At 36.4% G+C, this 19,670-nt stretch overlaps 1 protein-coding gene across 1 annotated transcript; it reads left to right on the top strand.

Moving 5' to 3' along the window:
• The first annotated feature begins 8,840 nt into the window (after positions 1-8,840).
• LOC126766405 (uncharacterized) lies at positions 8,841-10,594 on the top strand. The gene is made up of 4 exons (XM_050484199.1): positions 8,841-9,250; positions 9,834-10,046; positions 10,111-10,267; positions 10,344-10,594. Exons 2-4 carry the CDS (start codon positions 9,855-9,857, stop codon positions 10,457-10,459), a joined length of 465 nt encoding a protein of 154 aa, XP_050340156.1. The 5' UTR covers positions 8,841-9,250; positions 9,834-9,854; the 3' UTR covers positions 10,460-10,594.
• The last annotated feature ends 9,076 nt before the right edge of the window (positions 10,595-19,670 follow it).

Below are 19,670 nucleotides of genomic sequence, written 5' to 3'. Positions count from 1 at the left end.
TAATACGAAAGTAATTAAAACAAAACCATACGTATGTTACAATAACCACGAGCTCCAATACTTAACAGAGATTTGCCCAAAAATTGAGAACGTGTATTACTGCAAGAGGTCAAATGACTTCGAAAGCACCAATAATTCAACTTGTATCGCTAGAATCTTGAATAATAAAACACCAATATGTCCTGTGAACGATGTGGGGCCCACATCGAATATATTCCAACCGGAAGATAATTATATAATGATTATCAACGCAAAGGGGCTACCGATAGCCTCTGATTGTGGGCAAAACTTCACAATTGAAGGAGCCTCCTTTCTCCACTACACGAATTGTTCCGTCACGATAGCGGGAACAACATATAAAGACAACCCTTCAGTCCATTGGGACACAATCTTCGTAGCACCACCAAATCTAGAGAAAGTGCATATAACAACAATAACAGAGACTTTAAGCCTAGAGAAGATCAAAGATTACAGTTTCATCAACAAAAATGATATTACGAGATTAAAAAAGGATGCAATTCAAAGGAGAAACATAATTTTTTTTTTTTTTTTTTTTTTTTTTTTTTTTTTTTGCGGGCGAGGGGGTGGAAAATGCCTTCCGCATCGTCGGTGCTATCGTCACAGCAGCGGTATGTGCCACTTGCAGGTCACTAAAACCCCCCCCTCTAAGGAACCGTCGCCCACCCTGGGACCGCGTTTGCATTACTTCAGGGTGGCGTTCCATTTTTCTCATTGAGAGATTTACATCTGCGCACCTGCGTCCAGGTCCCGCTTTTTGCTGCGTAGCAAGAGTGCAGCGAATTTCTTGATGATGCCCCAGTTTTCTTCACTTTCCAACATAACGCTGACTAAATTGTCCGCGTTTATTGGGCCAACCAGGTCCTCTACAGCGGTGCGTTCTCCTTGCCAGCGCGCACATTCGAAGAATGTATGTTCAGCGTCGTCTTCTGTCGCGTCGTTATATAGGCATGACGGCTCTTCGACTTTTCCCATTCTGTGGAGGTACTTTTTGAAGTACCCGTGACCGGATAACAGCTGGGTTGTGTAAAAATCTACCTCTCCGAATTTTCGGCCTGTCCATGAGTCTAGATCTTTTATAAGCCTGGCCGTCCATCTGCCGCGACTTTCGGTGTCCCATCTTTGTTGCCATGTTATTAATGTTTCTTTCTTTATTTGTTCTATTGCGCTTTTGTTGTTATCGGATGACTGCTTTAGCTCCCACAGCTTTTTCCTTTCGTGTGCTAGAAGGTCAATTGGGGCATTTCCGCTTATAACTAATATTGCCTCGCCGGACACTGTTCGGTAGGCTGATGCAACTCTGAGGGCTGCTGTGCGGTGCACTCTGGCCGCTACCTTACGCCGGTTTTTCTTTTTAAGTACATCTGCCCATATCTCAGCTCCGTATAATAAAACGCTGATTGTTGTCGACATTAGGAGCTTTCTCTTTTTTTGACTGGGGCCTCCTATGTTGGCCATTAGTCGGCTCAGTTGAGAGGTGATCTTCGCTGCCTTTCCTGCGGCGTGCTGGATTTGTACCCAGAAGGTTAGTCTGGGGTCCAGTCTTACGCCTAGGTAATTAACTGCTTTTTTGTCCTAAGAATATCCGTAGTCGTATGCATGGTTACTTCGAGAGGTATGTGCTTATTTGTTAGCAGCAGTAGCTCTGTTTTTTCCGTAGCGAGCTGGAGGCTGTGTGAGTCGAGCCATGCTTGGGTCCGTATCATGACCTGGTTCAGCTTTCTTCGCGCTTCTTCTGTGTCCCTTGCTGTGATTACTGCTGCAATGTCGTCGGCGTAGCCTATTAAATACGATTCATCTGGCATTTCTAGTTTTAATATAGCGTCATAGCTAATGTTCCATAAGTCTGGTCCGAGGATGGATCCTTGTGCTGCTCCTGACGTGACCGCTATCTGTCGTGTTCCCTCTTTAGTTTCATATAGCAGCTTCCTGTTGCTAAGGTAGCTCCGCACCACGGCCCTGAGGTAGTCGGGTACCTTAAAGCTTTTCTCGAGAGCGTCGATCATATCTACCCATCTAGCGCTGTTGAAGGCGTTTCGGACATCTAGAGTCGCCAGCAACACTATTCTTTTGTATTTATGCCATCTACGTTGTGCGACTTCTACGCTTTCGATGACGCATTTTATTGCTCCTATGGTCGATCTGCCGGGTCTAAAGCCATATTGTCTAGGGGACAGTCCTCCAGCTTCGTTGATAGCCGCTTCAAGTCTGGGTTTAAGCAGGGTTTCGTATAGCTTTCCCGCTGTGTCAAGCATACATAGAGGACGGTATGCTGATGGCGAGTTGGGGTCTCCTTTTCCCTTACTGATTAGAACCAGCCGTTGCTTTTTCCAGGGTTCAGGGAATATTCCGGCTTCAAGGCAGGCGTTGTACATGTTCAGTAGTACTCCTGGGCGCTCTGTAGCGATTATTTTGAGAATTTCTGATGGGATCCCGTCCGGTCCGGGGGATTTGTTGGCCTTGAGCTTTGCAGTGGCTAGTTGCAGCTCCTCAAGGGTAAACCGGGGGATTTGCGTCGGTCTTAGGATGTGTTCTGGGTCCCTAGCCCTTGTTTCGTGTGTGGGGAATAGTGCGTTCACAATGTTATCCATTTTGGCAGCGGTTAGATCAGGTGGCTTTGCTCGAGCGCCGAGTTTCTTCATCACTATTTTATACCCGAGTCCCCAGGGGTTTCTATTTATATCCTCGCGTAGTTCCTCCCATTTTTTCTTTTTGCTGTCGTCGATGGCATGCTTTAGCTCCTTCTTTGCTAATTTGTATTGATCGGCTTCTTGAGTTGCGGCTCCTCTACGCCTGGATCTCGTGTAGGATCTACGAAGGCGGAGGCATGTCCGTCTGAGGAGAAACATAATAACGATAACAACATTGATACTCATCACCTTAACTATCACTTGTGTAACTCTGTTATGGAAAAACCCCAGAATTCGGTATTATCCTAAGCCCACTGAAGCCGCTCTGTCTCCACCAACTTCGTTGTGGCCATCACTCTACTCTAAGGAGGGAGGAGTTATATAGTCACATCAAACCCCACCAAAACCCAGAAGACACCAATAAAACAACAACAATAAATCATTTACTTTATACCAATAAAACAACAACAAGAAATCATTATAAAATTTTCATTTGAATTTTAAATAGTTTAAGTCAGCAATATAAAACATTATTTTCTTACAAACTAAATTGTATCCATATTCATAAATTACTAATAATAATTTTTCCCTTTAATTTTAAAATATTAAAGTCAGCAGAACAAAACATTGCAACAATTGTGTACTAATTAATACTTACTTCCTGTTTACCAACATTTATACAATTATTATTGTTTTAATTTTTACTGTATTTTTCTTGACTCATCAAATTTCTTTTACTTACTTACCTTCATGTTAAATTAATTTAAAAATAAAGATCATTATTGGTGTAACCTTCAAGAAGATAAAGTGTTTTATTTGGTGCAATTAACGAAGGAACGTAATAACATAACTCACGCTTGCTGGCACCTGCAGACTGGTTGCTAGCAGTGCATTTGTTGTTGCCCGATTGTTGTTTTCTGCTGCTTCTGCTGACTGCGTCCTTTGCTTCGTTTCCTTTTCAGCTAATCGCCACAATGATCACTTTTTATTGCCAGTGGTCATTTCTCTTTCTTTGATTTTTTTGTTTTCACTTTTTGATTCGTGCACTATTTAATTATGTTTATTATTGTTATTTTGTGTGCACTGTTCTTTATGTTTGTTTACAATTTAGTAAATTGTTTTTTTTTTTTGGTTTACTTTCTGCTTGATTATTATTATTTTTTTGTAAAGACTGAATTCACGGAGCAAATTAAATAAACACGTCCGTACACTTTGAACACTCTCTTTCGTTGTGTGAGAGATATAAGGATTAATTAAATGATTTTATTAAGATTTTCTAACTTTTCCTTACCTTTTTTCAATTTAGGTATCTGTACTGCTATATTGGAATTAATTAATTGTTTTAAAATATATTTATAATTTACAAATTCTTGTACTTACTTTCCCCTGGCTCTTAGAATTAGCAATTGACACGCTTTTCCCACGTTTTTAGTTTCCCTTTCTGGGATATTCTTTTAGCACTATTACACTTACGTTTTCTCCTTCGCACTCGTTTACAAGAAATGAGATAACTACATTATCTGCATTTTATTTCATTTGGGAAATTCTAAATGCATTAACCCTGATATGATTATTTCGACATTGCACTATGGGTCAAATGAATGGTTTTTGAGGCAAGAAATCACAGGAAGCAGCTAGATCTTCAAAATTCAGTACAGGTGACTACGATGGGCATCTTACTCTTCGATAAAAATCTCAAGTCGATCCGCCCTAACCACGCCCACTTCTAGTAACTATATTGTTTACCACGTTAAAATTATTATAATGCCCACTTGCATTGACCGGAAAAGTAAGCTTAGCGGTGGGAGAGTTAATAGAAAACACGGTCCTTGGATAATGGAGCATTTTGCTAGAAATAACATTTATTTACTAATAAAATTATTAACATAAAACCATGAAATTAAATAAGTCTTCTTTTGCTAGTGATCGGCTTACAAATTAATTTGTGCTTCCAATGCCATCAAGATTTCATTCCACTAAAAAGAGAACATTAAATTTTATAAAAGTTAGTATATTATAAATAACTCTTACTTCAAAATTGTCCCCTGTTTCATCAACTTCTAACTCTATATTAAAAAGAGATAGATCCTCTGCCTCCCATTCGAAATCAGAAAAATTTTCATTTGCGATAGCATTTGACGTAGTCGGCAATTGATATTCAGGAACATCTGGAATCTTTAAAAGAGAAATAACTTCTCTTGGAAGTTGCAAATTTTTTTTTGCTGAATGACGGTTCCTTAGACAAATACTGGATAAGAATGGGTCAGAAGAATCCATGGCTCTGTTAAAAACATCAGATCATCAGCGCATTGTGTTCTCTAGAGTCTTTTCGTGCATGCTCAATGCGATCCTTTCTATAAAATTTGTTTCTCGCCTCAGAAGCACTTTCTCTAGCGCATCCAAGAGGCACGATTGAGCCTTGTACTATATGTGAAGAATGTGCTAAAATTTTATGCAACGTAGCTGACATTGGGTACCATTCGTAATATTGAAAATATATTTCGGCAGTTCTATAACAGAAACTCTTCAAGTTTTCGACACTTAACTCAAAATTAAAACAAAAAAAATTGCTATTAGTATGACTTGTAAGTGTTTTAAAAACTCGATGTTAACGTTTGTTATTGAAGCAAATAATTCCAGATTTGAAAATACTGTTCGCGCCGTATTACCGTCGTTTGTTGATCCATTTCCGTTACGTTTCGGCTTATGGACATGAAGACCCATTTTCTCCCAGAATTGTTGTTGAATTTCACTTTTTCTTTGTTTCATTAGTAATTTGTCCTCAGCATTTCGAAATTGCCATTTTTTAAAATGAAGTCTATATGAAAGATTCAGAACAAATTCTAGACATCGAATCCAAGTGTGTAATGGGCTTATTTAAATGTATATTGGATATATTGGGGAGCACTCACCACTGAGTTAAATGAAATAAAAATGTCTGTTTAATTTTGTACACGTTGGGATTTTCAACAAGTTTATTTAAATTTATTGATTTTATTATACATATGTATAAACTAATTAAGAATGATATCGACGGGCGAGGCGGCGACACTCCAATTCCGGGAACGATTTATCACTGCTTGTGATCGAGTGGACACGGATCGTGGTTTACTTTTTTAAATTGGAGGAGATTAGCGTGACGCGGCGAAGTGTATGAGCGAACGTGTTGCTCGAATGGTTTAAAAACGAATTGTAAGTCTCATCCCGATGTCCATTCCTTTTGTTGAGTGGGTACAGGCGTGGTGAGTTGTGTTGGTGTGGTGTGGTGATGTAAGTGTATGGTGCCATCGGATGTGGTGTATTAAGCTGTCTTGCTAGGGTGCGTCAGTTTTTCCCAGGTAGAGTGGGGTATACATGCGGGGAGATGATTAAGTCATTTAAACATACTGGGCCCCCTAGGCAAATTTTTTGCCTAGTATTACATATATGATGTTCAATGTATTTCGGCGAGAATTGGTGTTTGAAATAAGTAACTTCAATATGTATGAACGGGTCATATTGAAATTCCCTTCATATTTTATGACTTGACGACTTGTATTATTTTTAAACTCGTTTATATATATTTTTATTGGCAGTAATTGACAATTTCTTTAATGAAGGCTTATTATTTACGCCTGGCTCAGATATGGCCAGAATGGGAACTCCTTAGCCCTGGAGTTAGGACTATGAAATTAGAGGGATCTTGCGAGAGAATGGCCGTGAATGGATAACGGCTTCGGTTCGTGGAGTAGAGAATTCTTCATAATTAATTTGATGCTTTGTATAGCAGATTCCCATAATTACCAATATGAGGAGCGCTTATGTAGATGCGATAAGAGCGACCTTTGCTTTTTTGTAAATCCAGGTGCGTCACAGTATCGCATGGGGAACATAGTGATCCCTTAACGTTAATTTTGATTTGTCCTATATTGTATTATAGGTGTCGATTTTTCGACATTTTGGACTCAACTGTGTTATAGTTTATGTCTTATTGCGTATGCATTAATTCGGCGTTGAGTAGCCCGCCACCGCTCTAGGATTGGTTCAGAATTGGTTTTTTTTTCATTATTGGTGAAAGCCATCCTGCGGGGCCGAAAATTTGTATGTGTTTTAATATACTTAGAAACTGTCAGAGGTAACTCTGATTTTGTTATTTTGTTTTTTATACCAATTTGTGGAGTATTGGAAAATTGTGGCTCTAGTGGTAGTCGTACGACGTACCGGCCATTATTTGATCAAGTAGTTGTGGCTTTAGAGAAGTGCTCACAATACTGATCTTTTATAATTTTTTTTGTTATTGGAAGTTTCCTTAACTTTTGCAATTTCCTTAATTTTGAATTCAGGTATTTGTCCTCAACTTGAGTTGGTGTAGTGGAAACTGGTTCTGCAACTAGGCCACTTTGTATTTCGCTGTGCAGTGTTTGAAATTTTTTGTGCCTTTGAGCAACATGGTGTCTCTTGGCAATTATTACAATTTTGGGTTTCGGGATTTGCTTTTGCAATTAAACCCGTGGTTTGTTTTGTATGCGCCCTTTTTTGGTGTGATAGGGGATATGTGCTATAATGCAGCATTGTATGGTGTCTTTTATGACAATATAAGCATTTAAATTTGCTTTTGCAGTATGCGCATGTGACAGGCAATTTGTGCAAAGTCTTTTTGATCTGAAAAAATTATTTCGTTCGTTAACTTTTAAGCTTTTAAACTTCTCGCAAGATATAAGTTTATGCCCTCTTTTACATAGGTCGCATGACGTTTGTATTCTTTGTTCGGATGTAAACGTTTGTGTTTTGTAAAAGCTTTTGTTTAAATTGTTTTTGTTACTAACTTGGGGTCTATTTAAGCTTATATTTTGGTCGTGTTTAATGTTCTTAGTTTTGATTATTTTTTCTTCTAACCTTTCCGCAATTTCATTTTGGGTGGTGAGAAAATCTTTCATTTGTTGCCACGTTGGGCACTTTTTTCGTGATGAGAGCGATTGCTCCCATAGAAGTAACGACTTTTCTGGTAATACGGCGGTGCAAATGTTTACCAGAATTGGGTCCCAGCTGTCTGTGGGAATATTTAGTGTCGATAGAATCGACAAGCAATTTGAAACAGTGGATTCTAGTTTGATGAATTCAACACTTGTTCCTTTCTTAACTTTTGGCAAGTTCATTAGTGTCGTTACTTGTTTATCGACCAGTATTCCTTCATTTTTATATCTCGCTTTTAGAGCTTCCCAAGCCAAATTGAAATTATCATCATTAAGAGCGAACTGTTTGACTATTTCGCCTGCTTGACCTTTAGTTTTGTATCTGAGGTGATACAATTTTTGCACAGGTGATAATTGAGGATGGTTGATGTAAACGGCTGTAAACATGTCCCGGAAGGACGGCCATTCCTCATAACCTCCATAGAAGGTTTCTGTGTCACATGCGGGCAACTCGAGGTGGATGCCTGAACTTGCCTTTTGAGTAGGTGCAGTTGCTTTAATTAGCTTTAATTGATCGGAGATCATAGCTTTTGTTTCTTCATACTGGTCTAAGCAGTTTTAGTATATTGCGGTAGCAGATAATACAAAATTTTGTGGTAGATCTGAATCGTCAGAATCTACAATGGCGTCATGAGCCGTTTGGAGGCGAGTCCAAAAATTTGTAAGATTTTGGCCTTTAACTTCTAATAACGATTCAGAGTTTTCGTGAATCGGTGAGGAGGCAAATCTAGTGCAGTACCTTGTGAAACTGTCACTTTCTGAAATAAATTTAAAAACCTGTTTTGAGCGGTTAGCTCCTACAGGTGTATTTTGATTTTTTTCGTTATTAGCCATTTTGGTTTTTTTTTTCTCTCAGTGCGATTGATTTGAATAAGCAATATTTCTTAAAACCGAATACTCTTTTAGGTAAATAGAGTTTTGAATTTTGATTTAGGTTGGTAAAAACGAGTATGTTATATCGTGTTATTATTACCGTTTCTATTTATTTGCAAATAATAATATATATTTTATATTTTAGTTTTAAGTTTGAAAATGTCTTTGATTTTATTTATTTATTATTTAGACAATTTATTTTTATCAAATCAGCACTTTTAATTTATTAAAACTTTTTCCGTCCTTGTGTTAATATTTAGGCACACCCTAATACTTTGACATGAATGTACGTATTTTTGTGCAATTGAGAGCTCGTTGAAGAGATCAATGCATTTTTAACATACATAAGTAGGTTTAAACCACCCAGCAAAACCTGCTTGACCGAAACTCCCACACATTTACACAATTTTTACTTATTACTAACACACCCTCACAAATCATTTAATTGCGTAAAGAGTCTATCCGCTGTGCCTTTTGATTGTTTTATATTACAAGCTCTTCACACAACATCTTTTCTATAAAAACAAAACAAAAAAGACAAACTGATTTCGGACTTGCCACTGTTTGTGGAAAACGATGCATGTAAAAGTATACAACATGATAACATGATTGTTTACATTCGTTTATTCGTTGCGAAAATTCGAATTCAAAGAAAAAGAAATTCGGCACGCGTGTTAAATTGTGAAAAATTTGTATTCTAATTAAATTTGGTTATATTTTATGAAAAAAGTGATTAAAAACGTGATTATAAAAGTGGTACATATATAATTTGAAAAGGTGAGTAAACGGAGTAAATTTTAATATTAAAAAAATACATTTAGTGCTTGCATGAGCCGAGAAAAAAAGGCTTTTAATGTCAGTGCCTCCAAATTTCCAAAATATGTAGTATTAATGTGAATTCTGATAGTGACTCAAATGTGGAAGAATTGAGCTCCGTAGATATATCTTTAAATGATTATGATAGCCAAGATACCATTGATAGTAATAGTGACAATGTGAATATTGTAGTGAAAAATGATAAATGCAAAGAAATAAAAGCTTGGGCTTTACGCAATAGAGTGTACCACAATACAGTGACTGATTTGTTTCAAACCTTGCGAAAAATAGGTTTAGTGGATTTGCCCTTAACAGCAAAAAGTCTATTAGGTACAAGTAGAAAAAAGGTTAATATTGAAACCATTCCAAGTGGAGCGTTTTTATATAGAGGAATTCAAAATTATTTTGAGAAAAATTCATTTCCTCACCTTGAAATAAAAGATAGCATTGTACTTGATATAGGAATAGATGGTCTTAGATTATTCAAAAATCTATATGCATACATTATTATTTTTCTCTACATGTCTCTTTGTTTCTTTTTCAGATTATTCACAAAAGTGATGAAATGGCGCAGCAAAAAACGGTTCGTGAATGCAAGGTCCTCATCCGCAAAATTCATCAATCGGTATGCCGAATGACTGGTGAAGATGTCGACAACGTTCAAACCGAAATTGCTTCCACCCTACCATTAAATACGCTTGCTGCAGCTTTGGAAATGGACGAAAAATTGAAATGCGACGAATTTGCTGCTACAACGGTAAGTAATATATAAACTTTTTTCAATAAACAATTCAGTTTTTACAAACTATTTTTATTTACAGAAACAATTCGTTTTGAGGATAAAAGGTACTTCAGATAGTGTACATGATGTGTTGCGAAGTCTGTACACTGATGAACTTCTTTATTTATGTAACTGGGACGGTAGGGGTGGGAAGCAACCTCTCTCCAAATTCCTGCTGGTTTCCAACATTTTATACGGTAAATTCTGTTTTTTATTTAATTTTACTTACAATTATTTGTTTTAATTTGTAATTTTCATTATGTTTTTTTATAGATTCATTCATAACGTATGGATTGGCAATGTTCGAAAAACAAGTTCGAAAAGCCATTGAAATGAGCCACCATAGGCACAAACAAAGAATTTATAGGAAGAGGAAAACTGAGGAGTGAACCCTTTAAATATTTAATAAAAAGTTATATGTATTTCTGATATTATTAAAAAAAATTATTTTAATACATACTAGATTTTAAGATAGCATTGCAAAGCAGGAATTGAATTAATAATGAAATATTTATTTTAATTTAAACTTTAATGTAATTTTGGTTAAAAATAATTTGAAAAAAAATTAAAAATTAAAAAAATTATAAAAAAAAAATAAAAAATCTTTTATTTTGAGATTCGAACTCGAGTCTCACGGAATACCAAGCCGTGCGTTTAACCACTAGGCTAGTATAGCATGCAGCGTCGCGCTTCCCTGGAACCAGTTTTCCCCGTTTGCCTTAAATTTAACTAAAGTGTGAGTAGCGAGGATATAGTTTTATTGTAGCAGAAAATGTGTGCTCAAGAAGGTGATAAAAAATCACATGTATACAAAAGTTTTGGGAGGTTTTTTGATTCGCCCTTAAGAACGTGATAGGAAAGTGTGACAATTAAACCGGCCCGCGTTACCGGCATGTCACTAGGTAACATGACCGGCACTGTTCTAACTGGGCAGTGGTCGGCAAAAGTTAAACTGTGACTGTGTTGGTGAGCACAAGCGAACTGCTCCGCATGAGCATCCCAGTCGGAAATTGCGTGAATTGAAAAAAAAAGTTATCACTTATTGCGTTTCAATGAGAACATAAAAAAAGGTATTGCATATACAGTGTACATACGTGCATAGATACAAACTTAAATAAAACATTCAAAAATTCATTTTGATTTAGGTATGTTATGTAACATACATAGTTACTGATAGGATTGCAGAGATAATTATGTATAAATTTAGAGACAAACTAAAAGTTGATGTTCACTCCACGAGGTTTTAATCCAGAAGAAAATGTTATATTACAAGAAGAAATAAAGAACAAAGTAATAACTAATACTTATATACTTATACATGTAAATGTCAGAATGACAGTATGTAAAGAATGTAATGACGTAAATAATGTAATGACATGAATAGTGTTAGGTAAACGACTATCTTCAACACGCCCCTTCAATATGCAGGTCATTCGGTGGACAAACCAAGTCCGTTAAGACATCTGTCGTGGCTTGCTCGCGTCAATGGTTTCGTCATCACATCCGCAGTCATCTCTTGAGAAGATATGTGCCTCAATGAAAATAACCCTGCGCTAATGCAACAAATGATGTTTGCTTGGTACGCGCATGAAAAACGGGATCATTAGCCAAACACTGCGCACCTCTGTTTACCCAAATAAATTATTACATCAGCGAGTTTTTGTAAACCAATCTCATTTAGGAGACTACGTAAATACACTGCTTCTTTTGCTGATTCCGCCAAGCTCACATATTAAGCTTCTGTGGTCGAAAGAGCGACTGTGCGTTGTTTTTGTGACTTCCAGCTAATCGCAGCACCGCTGAGCAAGAAAACGAATCCCGTGTAGGAATGGCGATCAGTTGTGCAGCCTCCCATATCAGCATCAGCGTACCCAACTAGCTGTAAATCGGATTTTTGATGCAGCAAGCTTCTATTGGCAGTACCGGCAAGATACCTTAAAATACGTTTGGCAGCATTCCAATGACATTTCAATGGATTCGTGACAAACTGCGCTAGTCTTGACACGGTGTTCGCTATGTCTGGCCTTGATGCGATGGACATATACATTAGAGTTCCAATTAATTCACGATATGGACAGAGTTTATCATTTGAATTATTTTCAAATAAATTTATCTTTAACTCTGAAGGTGTAGCAACCGGGTTGCACTCACTCATTCCAAATCTCCTTAGTAATGCTTTAATGTAGCCACTTTGCTTTAAAGTAATCTTACCATCCATTTGTTTAATCTCTAGTCCAAGACAATAATTTGTTCTACCAAGGTCCTTAATGTCAAAATATTTCAAAAGTTGTTGCTTTAATTTGTGAATAATATTCACTTCACGTGACACAATAAGTAGATCGTCTACATATACAAGGAGTAAAACTAAGTTATTCTCAAAATAACCATAAAATAAACACGATTCATTTTCTGTGGCCTTTAACCCCATACTTATCAACTTCGATTTAAGTTTGGCATACCACTGCCTACCAGCTTGCTTAAGTCCATACAGAGCTTTCTTAAGTCGACACGCATTACCTCCTTCGTTTAGTTCTTTTATCATTTTTGATGCTTTAATGCCAACGTCGCAATTTTTATCAAATTTCATTGTTATTCGTTGCAAAATATCATATAGCATGTCTGGTACCTTCATGAGCACTTTTCGTTCAACGTTCCATTCAGATATGCGCTTACAACATCAAACTGCCAGATAGTGAGATTAAAATGAGCCGACAATGCGAGTAATAACCGAATCGATTCTAAACGTGCTACTGGAGCATAAGTGCCAGTATAATTTATACCATATTTTTGACCGTACCCTTTGGCTACAAGACGCGCTTTGCGTCGCTCGATCTTACCGTCTGACCCATACTTATTTGTCAAAACAAAACGGCATCCCACTATATTTTTGTTGTGATCAACCGGAACAATATCCCATGTGTCATTTTTAATAATATTAATTACTTCACATTCCAACCCGTCGCGCCATTCATCACTCTCAGGCCCATTTAAAGCATCTTGTAAGCTAACCTCAGCCATGCCAGCAAACACAACATCGTCTCCTGCACTATCGTTGTCGCTCTCTGGATGTGCCGTTTTCTGTGATGGCTCTGAATTAAGACGACTACGAAACACTTTTCGCGGTCTTCCTCTATTTCCCATTCGCATCAGTTTTGGCCTACCTGGCGCTCTCCGAATTTCTTCTAATTCACAATCCGCAACTGCTGTTGGTTCGCTAATTCCGTTTTCATCGGTTTGAGAATGAGAAAAATCTACAAATTTACGACAATTACTGTAATTCTCTTCAGGGATTTTAAGTGGTAGCAGCAGATCACTAGCTTCATTTATTGGATTCGAAATCAGTTGATGTTCGCTAACAAACCGGACATCACGTGCACATATGACTTTATGCGCTTTCGGTATTCACACACGATAACCCTTTGTTTCTCTGGGATACCCAACAAACACACCTACTTGACATCTAAGCGCCAGCTTATTTTTATCTGGTATTTTATCAAGCACCATTACCTTTGATCCAAACGACTTGAAGTGTTTAACACTTGGCTTTACCTTATTTAGGCATTCATAAGGCGATTTCCCACCTAATGTTCGGGATGGACATCTGTTTCTTATATGGCAAGCAGATGCCACAGCTTCTGACCAAAAAGTATGACTGAGGCCAGACTGCAATAACAAAAATCTAGACATGTCCAGCAGTGTTCTATTCATTCGTTCTGCGACTCCATTCTGTTCAGGCGTCCTGGGAACACTTAGCCGACGAGCTATGCCACATTCTGAAAGATACTTATCAAAATTATTATTTAGATACTCACGTCCATTATTGGACTGCAAGAATTTAATTTTAAACCCAGTCTGTCTTTCCATGAAACTTTGGTACATCTTGAATGCTTCGAAAACGTCAGACTTCTGCCTTAGTAAGTATATTTCGCACCACCTTGTACAATCATCTATAAAGGTGACAAAATATCGAGCTCGTCCAATGGATTCTTCTCTGAACGGTCCCACAACATCAGAATGTATAATTCTCATTGGTTCTGAACAAGGCACTCTGCCTCTATTGAACGGTAACGCAGACATTTTGCCTAATATACACACTTCGCACTGTATCAGTTGCTTCACCTCGCCAATATCAGAGACAGGAACTATGCCATCTCTTACCAATTTTGATAAATCAGCCCCGTTAAGATGACCCAGACGATAATGCCACTTCAACAGTTCGGAGCACTTCGCCTGAATAGAAGCACACTCGCTGCTTTCTCTGATATAATATAAATCACCGAAATTTCATTACTTGCGTTGGATACAAACGCTCCATCTTTGGTAAAAGTCACTTTATGTCCTTTGTGAGTAATTTTTGCCACCGAAACTAATTTGTGCGCAGTTCCGGAACCAACAACGTATTTTGTAACTCAACTACTCGCTGGCCATCTGCGTCTGTCACTGACAAATTTACCACACCTTGACTTACCAAATTCAACTTAACTTTGGATGATTTTTCCACGGTCTTAAACATGCACTCGTCACTACACAAATGAGCAGTACACCCACTATCCAATACCCAAGCTCGTCTTCCACGCATATCCCCAAGAAATTTTTCTTCTATTGCAGAATGATATGTACGTACGTCTCATCAACACAATATGCCAAATGTTTGGAATTATTGGAATCTTTTCCGTGAACACCATTATTACTCCTAACAGAACAAGAGCTCGCCTTTTGCCCTAATGCGCCACACTTAAAGCATCGGAGTTCTCTTTTATACTTTAGGAACTTTTTCCTACTCAGCTTATCTTGCACATGTGATTTCGCGGCCATAGCCATTACTGTATTACCAGCCGAATGCTTACGTGCTTCGCTCTCCTCTATTATTTTTATTTTCAGTACCTCAGCTGATGGAAGCGCATCGCGTGATTCTATTGCGCACCGAAAGTTTTCATAAGTAGACGGTAAACTATACAATAGCAAGATACATAACAGATCACCGTTTATCTGTACATTCATGCTCTCCAACTTATCTACCGCATCGAAAAATTTCGCCATGTGCTCTTTCACGTCATCGCTTTCATCTAACTTCTGCAACATCAACTGCTTCAATAATGTTGCTTTACGTGCCGGTCCTTTTGACGCATAAATCGATTCTAGTTTCAGCCAAACTTCCCGCGAAGTCCCACAACCCCTGACTTGCTTTAGTTCGGATGGCTGAATTGACAAAACCAAATCTGCTTTAGCTTTCTTGTCAGCTTTCAACCAAGCGCTTCTTGCTGTAGTGTCAGTCTCTTCCGGCATCAAATTAAAACCATTTACGTACTCCCACAAATCATTTTTAGTCAGCAGTGCTTCCACTTGCATGCTCCAAGTGTCGAAATTGTCCTTGGAAAGCAACTCGATCCGAGAAGATGTTGACGAAGTAATCGTAGCCATTACTTCAGCCGTATCAAAGCACCTGCTAGCTTTACTGATTTCAATTTTTGGCAAAAACGCTTCTGAATCCTCAATATCACTCATTAGTCTTACAAACTCTCAAAATTTAAACAAATTTGGATCCTGGGCCCATAACCTGATAGGATTGCAGAGATAATTAAGTATAAATTTAGAGACAAACTAAAAGTTGATGTTCAGTCCACGAGGTTTTAATCCAGAAGAAAATGTTATATTACAAGAAGAAATAAAGAACAAAGTAAAAACTAATACTTATACATGTAAATGTCAAAATGACAGTATGTAAAGAATGTAATGACGTAAGTATGTAATGACATGCATAGTGTTAGGTAAACGACTATCTTCAACAGTTACATACATAAAAATATAATAAAAATTATAAAACTAATTTGCATGATTTTTGAAGCAGGCAATACAATTCCGAAAATATATGAACACGTTATGATATTTCTGTGATAAAATTATCAATAATAATATTTTTAGGGCAGTTTCTTATTAAAAGAATGCATTTTAAATGCGCTGAGGTCAGTTTGTTGCGTTGCTTTGAGCAAACGAACTTTAAGTCGGAAAAAATTTGCTCGCAAAAATATGTCGAAGGAAAAAGTGATAAAAACAAATAAGAAATTCTTTTTACATGAGGATAAAATGATTCATCCAAATGTTTCCAGAACTCCAAAATATTCGATTTATTTGAAACACACATTTCGCTTCGCAATATTATTAACTCAGATTGGATTTCCAATTTGTATTTGCTAACATCGCAATTAAAGGGATCTTCAAAAATATCGATTAGTGGTTGAAAACAAGCAAAATCCTTAAATCTATCTTCAAAGTTATTAAACAGTGTTTCCAATATTGCAATATGATCATGTGATTTATTAACTTCTTTAAGTTTTGCATAAACAAAAACAGTTTTCGGAAAAGGGGAATAATCATGCGACTAAATTTCATTTAACAGTAAAAATAATTTTGTTTTGAATTCATGCAGATTTTTTACCGCATCTTGCATTCTTCTTTCCCTTCCTTGAAGCTGTAAATTCAGTTCGTTTACAATTAAGGTGTCATCGGCTAAAAATGCCAAATCTAAAATAAAACTTCATCTTTTAAAGAACGAATCTCGAATTTGAATTTTTCCACATTTTCAGTTTCGAGAAACTGCAGAACTTCCTCCCTTAATTCAAACAATCTGTTTAGACAATCACCATGACTTAGCCAACGAACATCTGTAAACATTTTAAGGTCGGAGTGGCCAGCGCTCGTATTTTTTGAAAAGTTTACAAATTTTCTGTGAGTAAGTGAATGATGCCCAGCTCGCACCTTATTAATTATTTGTTCCGCAAGTTTCATGACCGGGTGATTGCTGATAAATTTAGAAGCGAGTGCAACTTAGTGAATTATGCAATGAAAAGTATGCCCCGAAATACCATGTTTTTTCAATTGCCCTATGAAGCCTTCATATTTTCCAGTCATGACATTTGCACCATCTGTACACACTCCTGCAAATTTATTGATGTTAACAACTGAAAAAACCTTTTTGTTAACGACATCGAACAAAAGCTTTCCCGTCACATTCCCATAGACGCTTCAAGAGAAAACAATGTTTCAGTTACTTCGCAATTTATATCTACGGTTTGAACACGTATAGCTAATTGACAAAGATCGTTAACATCGGTGGTTTCGTTTAAACATATAGAAAAAAGTTTGCAATCATTAATTTTTTTCAATATTGGTGATTCAATGCACATTCCTTCCAAAAGCATTTTCAAGCATAAAGCATAAGCATTTAAGAAACAAAGCGCAACAGTCAAACACGTTTGCTCCATATGTAGGTATACTAAATTGTATATTATTAGCTAAATATGCTTATATGTATGTTTGTATTTTTTGCAACTCTTGTCTTCGTTTTTTGTTTATGTTATAATATTGATTTAGTTTGTGCCTTTGCTTACTTAATTTATGCAATCCTGCTTATTGCTTTGTTAAACATAAGAGGTATTGCCGGAAAATATTGCAAGTAAATACTTGATTTTTGGATTCTTTCTGTTTTTGTTAAATACTTGTGTTTGAATACACAAAGGTAAGCTCAACATATAGTCATTTAATTTTTTATAAATGTTTCGATATACATATACTCGTAGTATATTGTTGGTAACCGCTTTGTTGCGCTATTGAAACGGATTTTAAGTTGCAGATTTTATATTAGCATATAAAACCGTCTTTTTCTATACATATATGCTTATTATTAAGTATAAAAAAATGGACTAAATACGCTCACTTGGTTACATCGGGCTTTGTAGTTGTATATGTATGTATATGTTTGTGCATTTGGTAAAACCCTGCCAACATTTTCTATCGCAAAAGTCAGCTATAAGTGACTTCAAGAAGTTACAATTCAACGTCTGCGATACATTTTTTTCATCATAGAAGTCACTTCCTTATTCAGAAGTTGTTCCCCGCGGACGTTACTTTCAGAAGTTACGTATTGGTGCCTTGTGGAAGTTACGTATTAGTGACTTGTAGAAGTTACGTATTAGTGACTTGTGGAAGTTAAAATTTTCGTTTTTAAATTTTTTATATTTATTTCAATTCAAAAATGTATTACAAAAAAAATAAATAATTAATTTATGTGAATATTGGAAATAAGACTTTTTAAATTTTTCAGTTCATTAATTGTTTGTTTGTTTTTTTTTTGTACTCTGTCTCGGGCGTGAAGTATGTGCTGTTGACACACTTTATTTATATCCATATCGGTCGAGTTCGAATCTTTGAAATGGCAGGCATCTATAGGAAAATAGAATTAATTGATTTCTTTATAGTTTTAGTTTTATGTGAAATATTACTTTTTATTAGTGCAAATGATGTAAAGCGTTGGATACTGTGTTTGTCATTTGTTCCACGCCAAGTTAAATTAACGGCCATAGCATCCGATATAATGGATTTCAATGCCATTCTTAGGAATGAAGGGAAATCCTTTCCTCCAACTCTGTATATGATATTTTTCTAAAATTAAATATGTTCCAAATATACAAATTTATTCATAATTATGGGCATTTAGTATAAGAAAATCGACCTACCTGCTTAGATGTTATTTTGTCGTTCAACAGCAGCTTCGTGTCAAAATCAATAAAGTCCTTGACATCCATGAAAGGTAAGGAATGTTTTAGAGACGTATCATCCTTCTCACGCATATTTCTTTTCTGCTTGACTTCAGTTTTTAACGCAACGACTTCTTCCGTCAAAGTTTTTATTATTTTTGTATTAGTTATGTAATAATGCATATTAATTTAGATGCTTCTCTTTTATTTTTCAATTTAATAGCCTTTGCTGACAATTCACTCATTTTAATTATAATTTCAATAATATTTCAAATTAAAACACCACGAAACAAATAATTTTCTAATTCCAAAAACAATATCGCACTTTAGCACTGACCACAAACTGCAGAAGACACAAAACCAATGAACCAGATGTCAACAACTTCTTTTTCTATTCTGTAGTTTATTTTAACGTACGGAAGGGACTAAAGCGTAACGTATTTGGCGTTGGCGATAAAAGACACTTCCAAATGTTGGCAGGGAATGCCTTTGTTCCTCTCCGAATGTTGGTTTGCCCGTTCGCCTTGTTCCAATTCCTGTTCTCCGCCTGACAACCTCCTTGCGCTGTTAGGTTGTTTGTATGTTTGTATATATGTTTTAATGTTCGCGCCCGGCTGTTTTGATTTTCGCGCCCGATTGTGTGGATTTTTGTTTGTTTATTAATTATGGTTTTAGGTTTCGCGCGAGTTACATGTACGACTACGTATGTAAAAACACCTGACAAAGCAGTTGATAAATACGACGAACTGTTAAAGCAAATTGCAACATAACACCATTTCCGGCTTTTGCAATTTGCTTAAACAAATAAAGTAATATAAAATTAATTTAATAAGTAAATTTCGTAAGAATTATTTGAATTAATAAAAGAATGCTTATTCAACAATAATATGTTAAAAATAAGTGAATATTATTAATAAGCAATTTGTAATTAGAATGAGCTTAATTTTAAGTAAATTTTATCAAATAAAGCAGTCTGTTCTGGATGTTCAACAACGTCACCTCGTTGCAATCTAATTTGATTTTTTGACTTTTTTTTAAACCCGTTTACCGCGACTAAACACATAAT

The sequence above is a fragment of the Bactrocera neohumeralis genome, unplaced genomic scaffold (genome assembly GCF_024586455.1).
Source record: "Bactrocera neohumeralis isolate Rockhampton unplaced genomic scaffold, APGP_CSIRO_Bneo_wtdbg2-racon-allhic-juicebox.fasta_v2 ctg1020, whole genome shotgun sequence".
NCBI lineage: Eukaryota > Metazoa > Arthropoda > Insecta > Diptera > Tephritidae > Bactrocera > Bactrocera neohumeralis.
The sequence above is the reverse complement of the archived record's forward strand: the minus strand, read 5'-3'. Positions and strand labels throughout refer to the sequence as shown.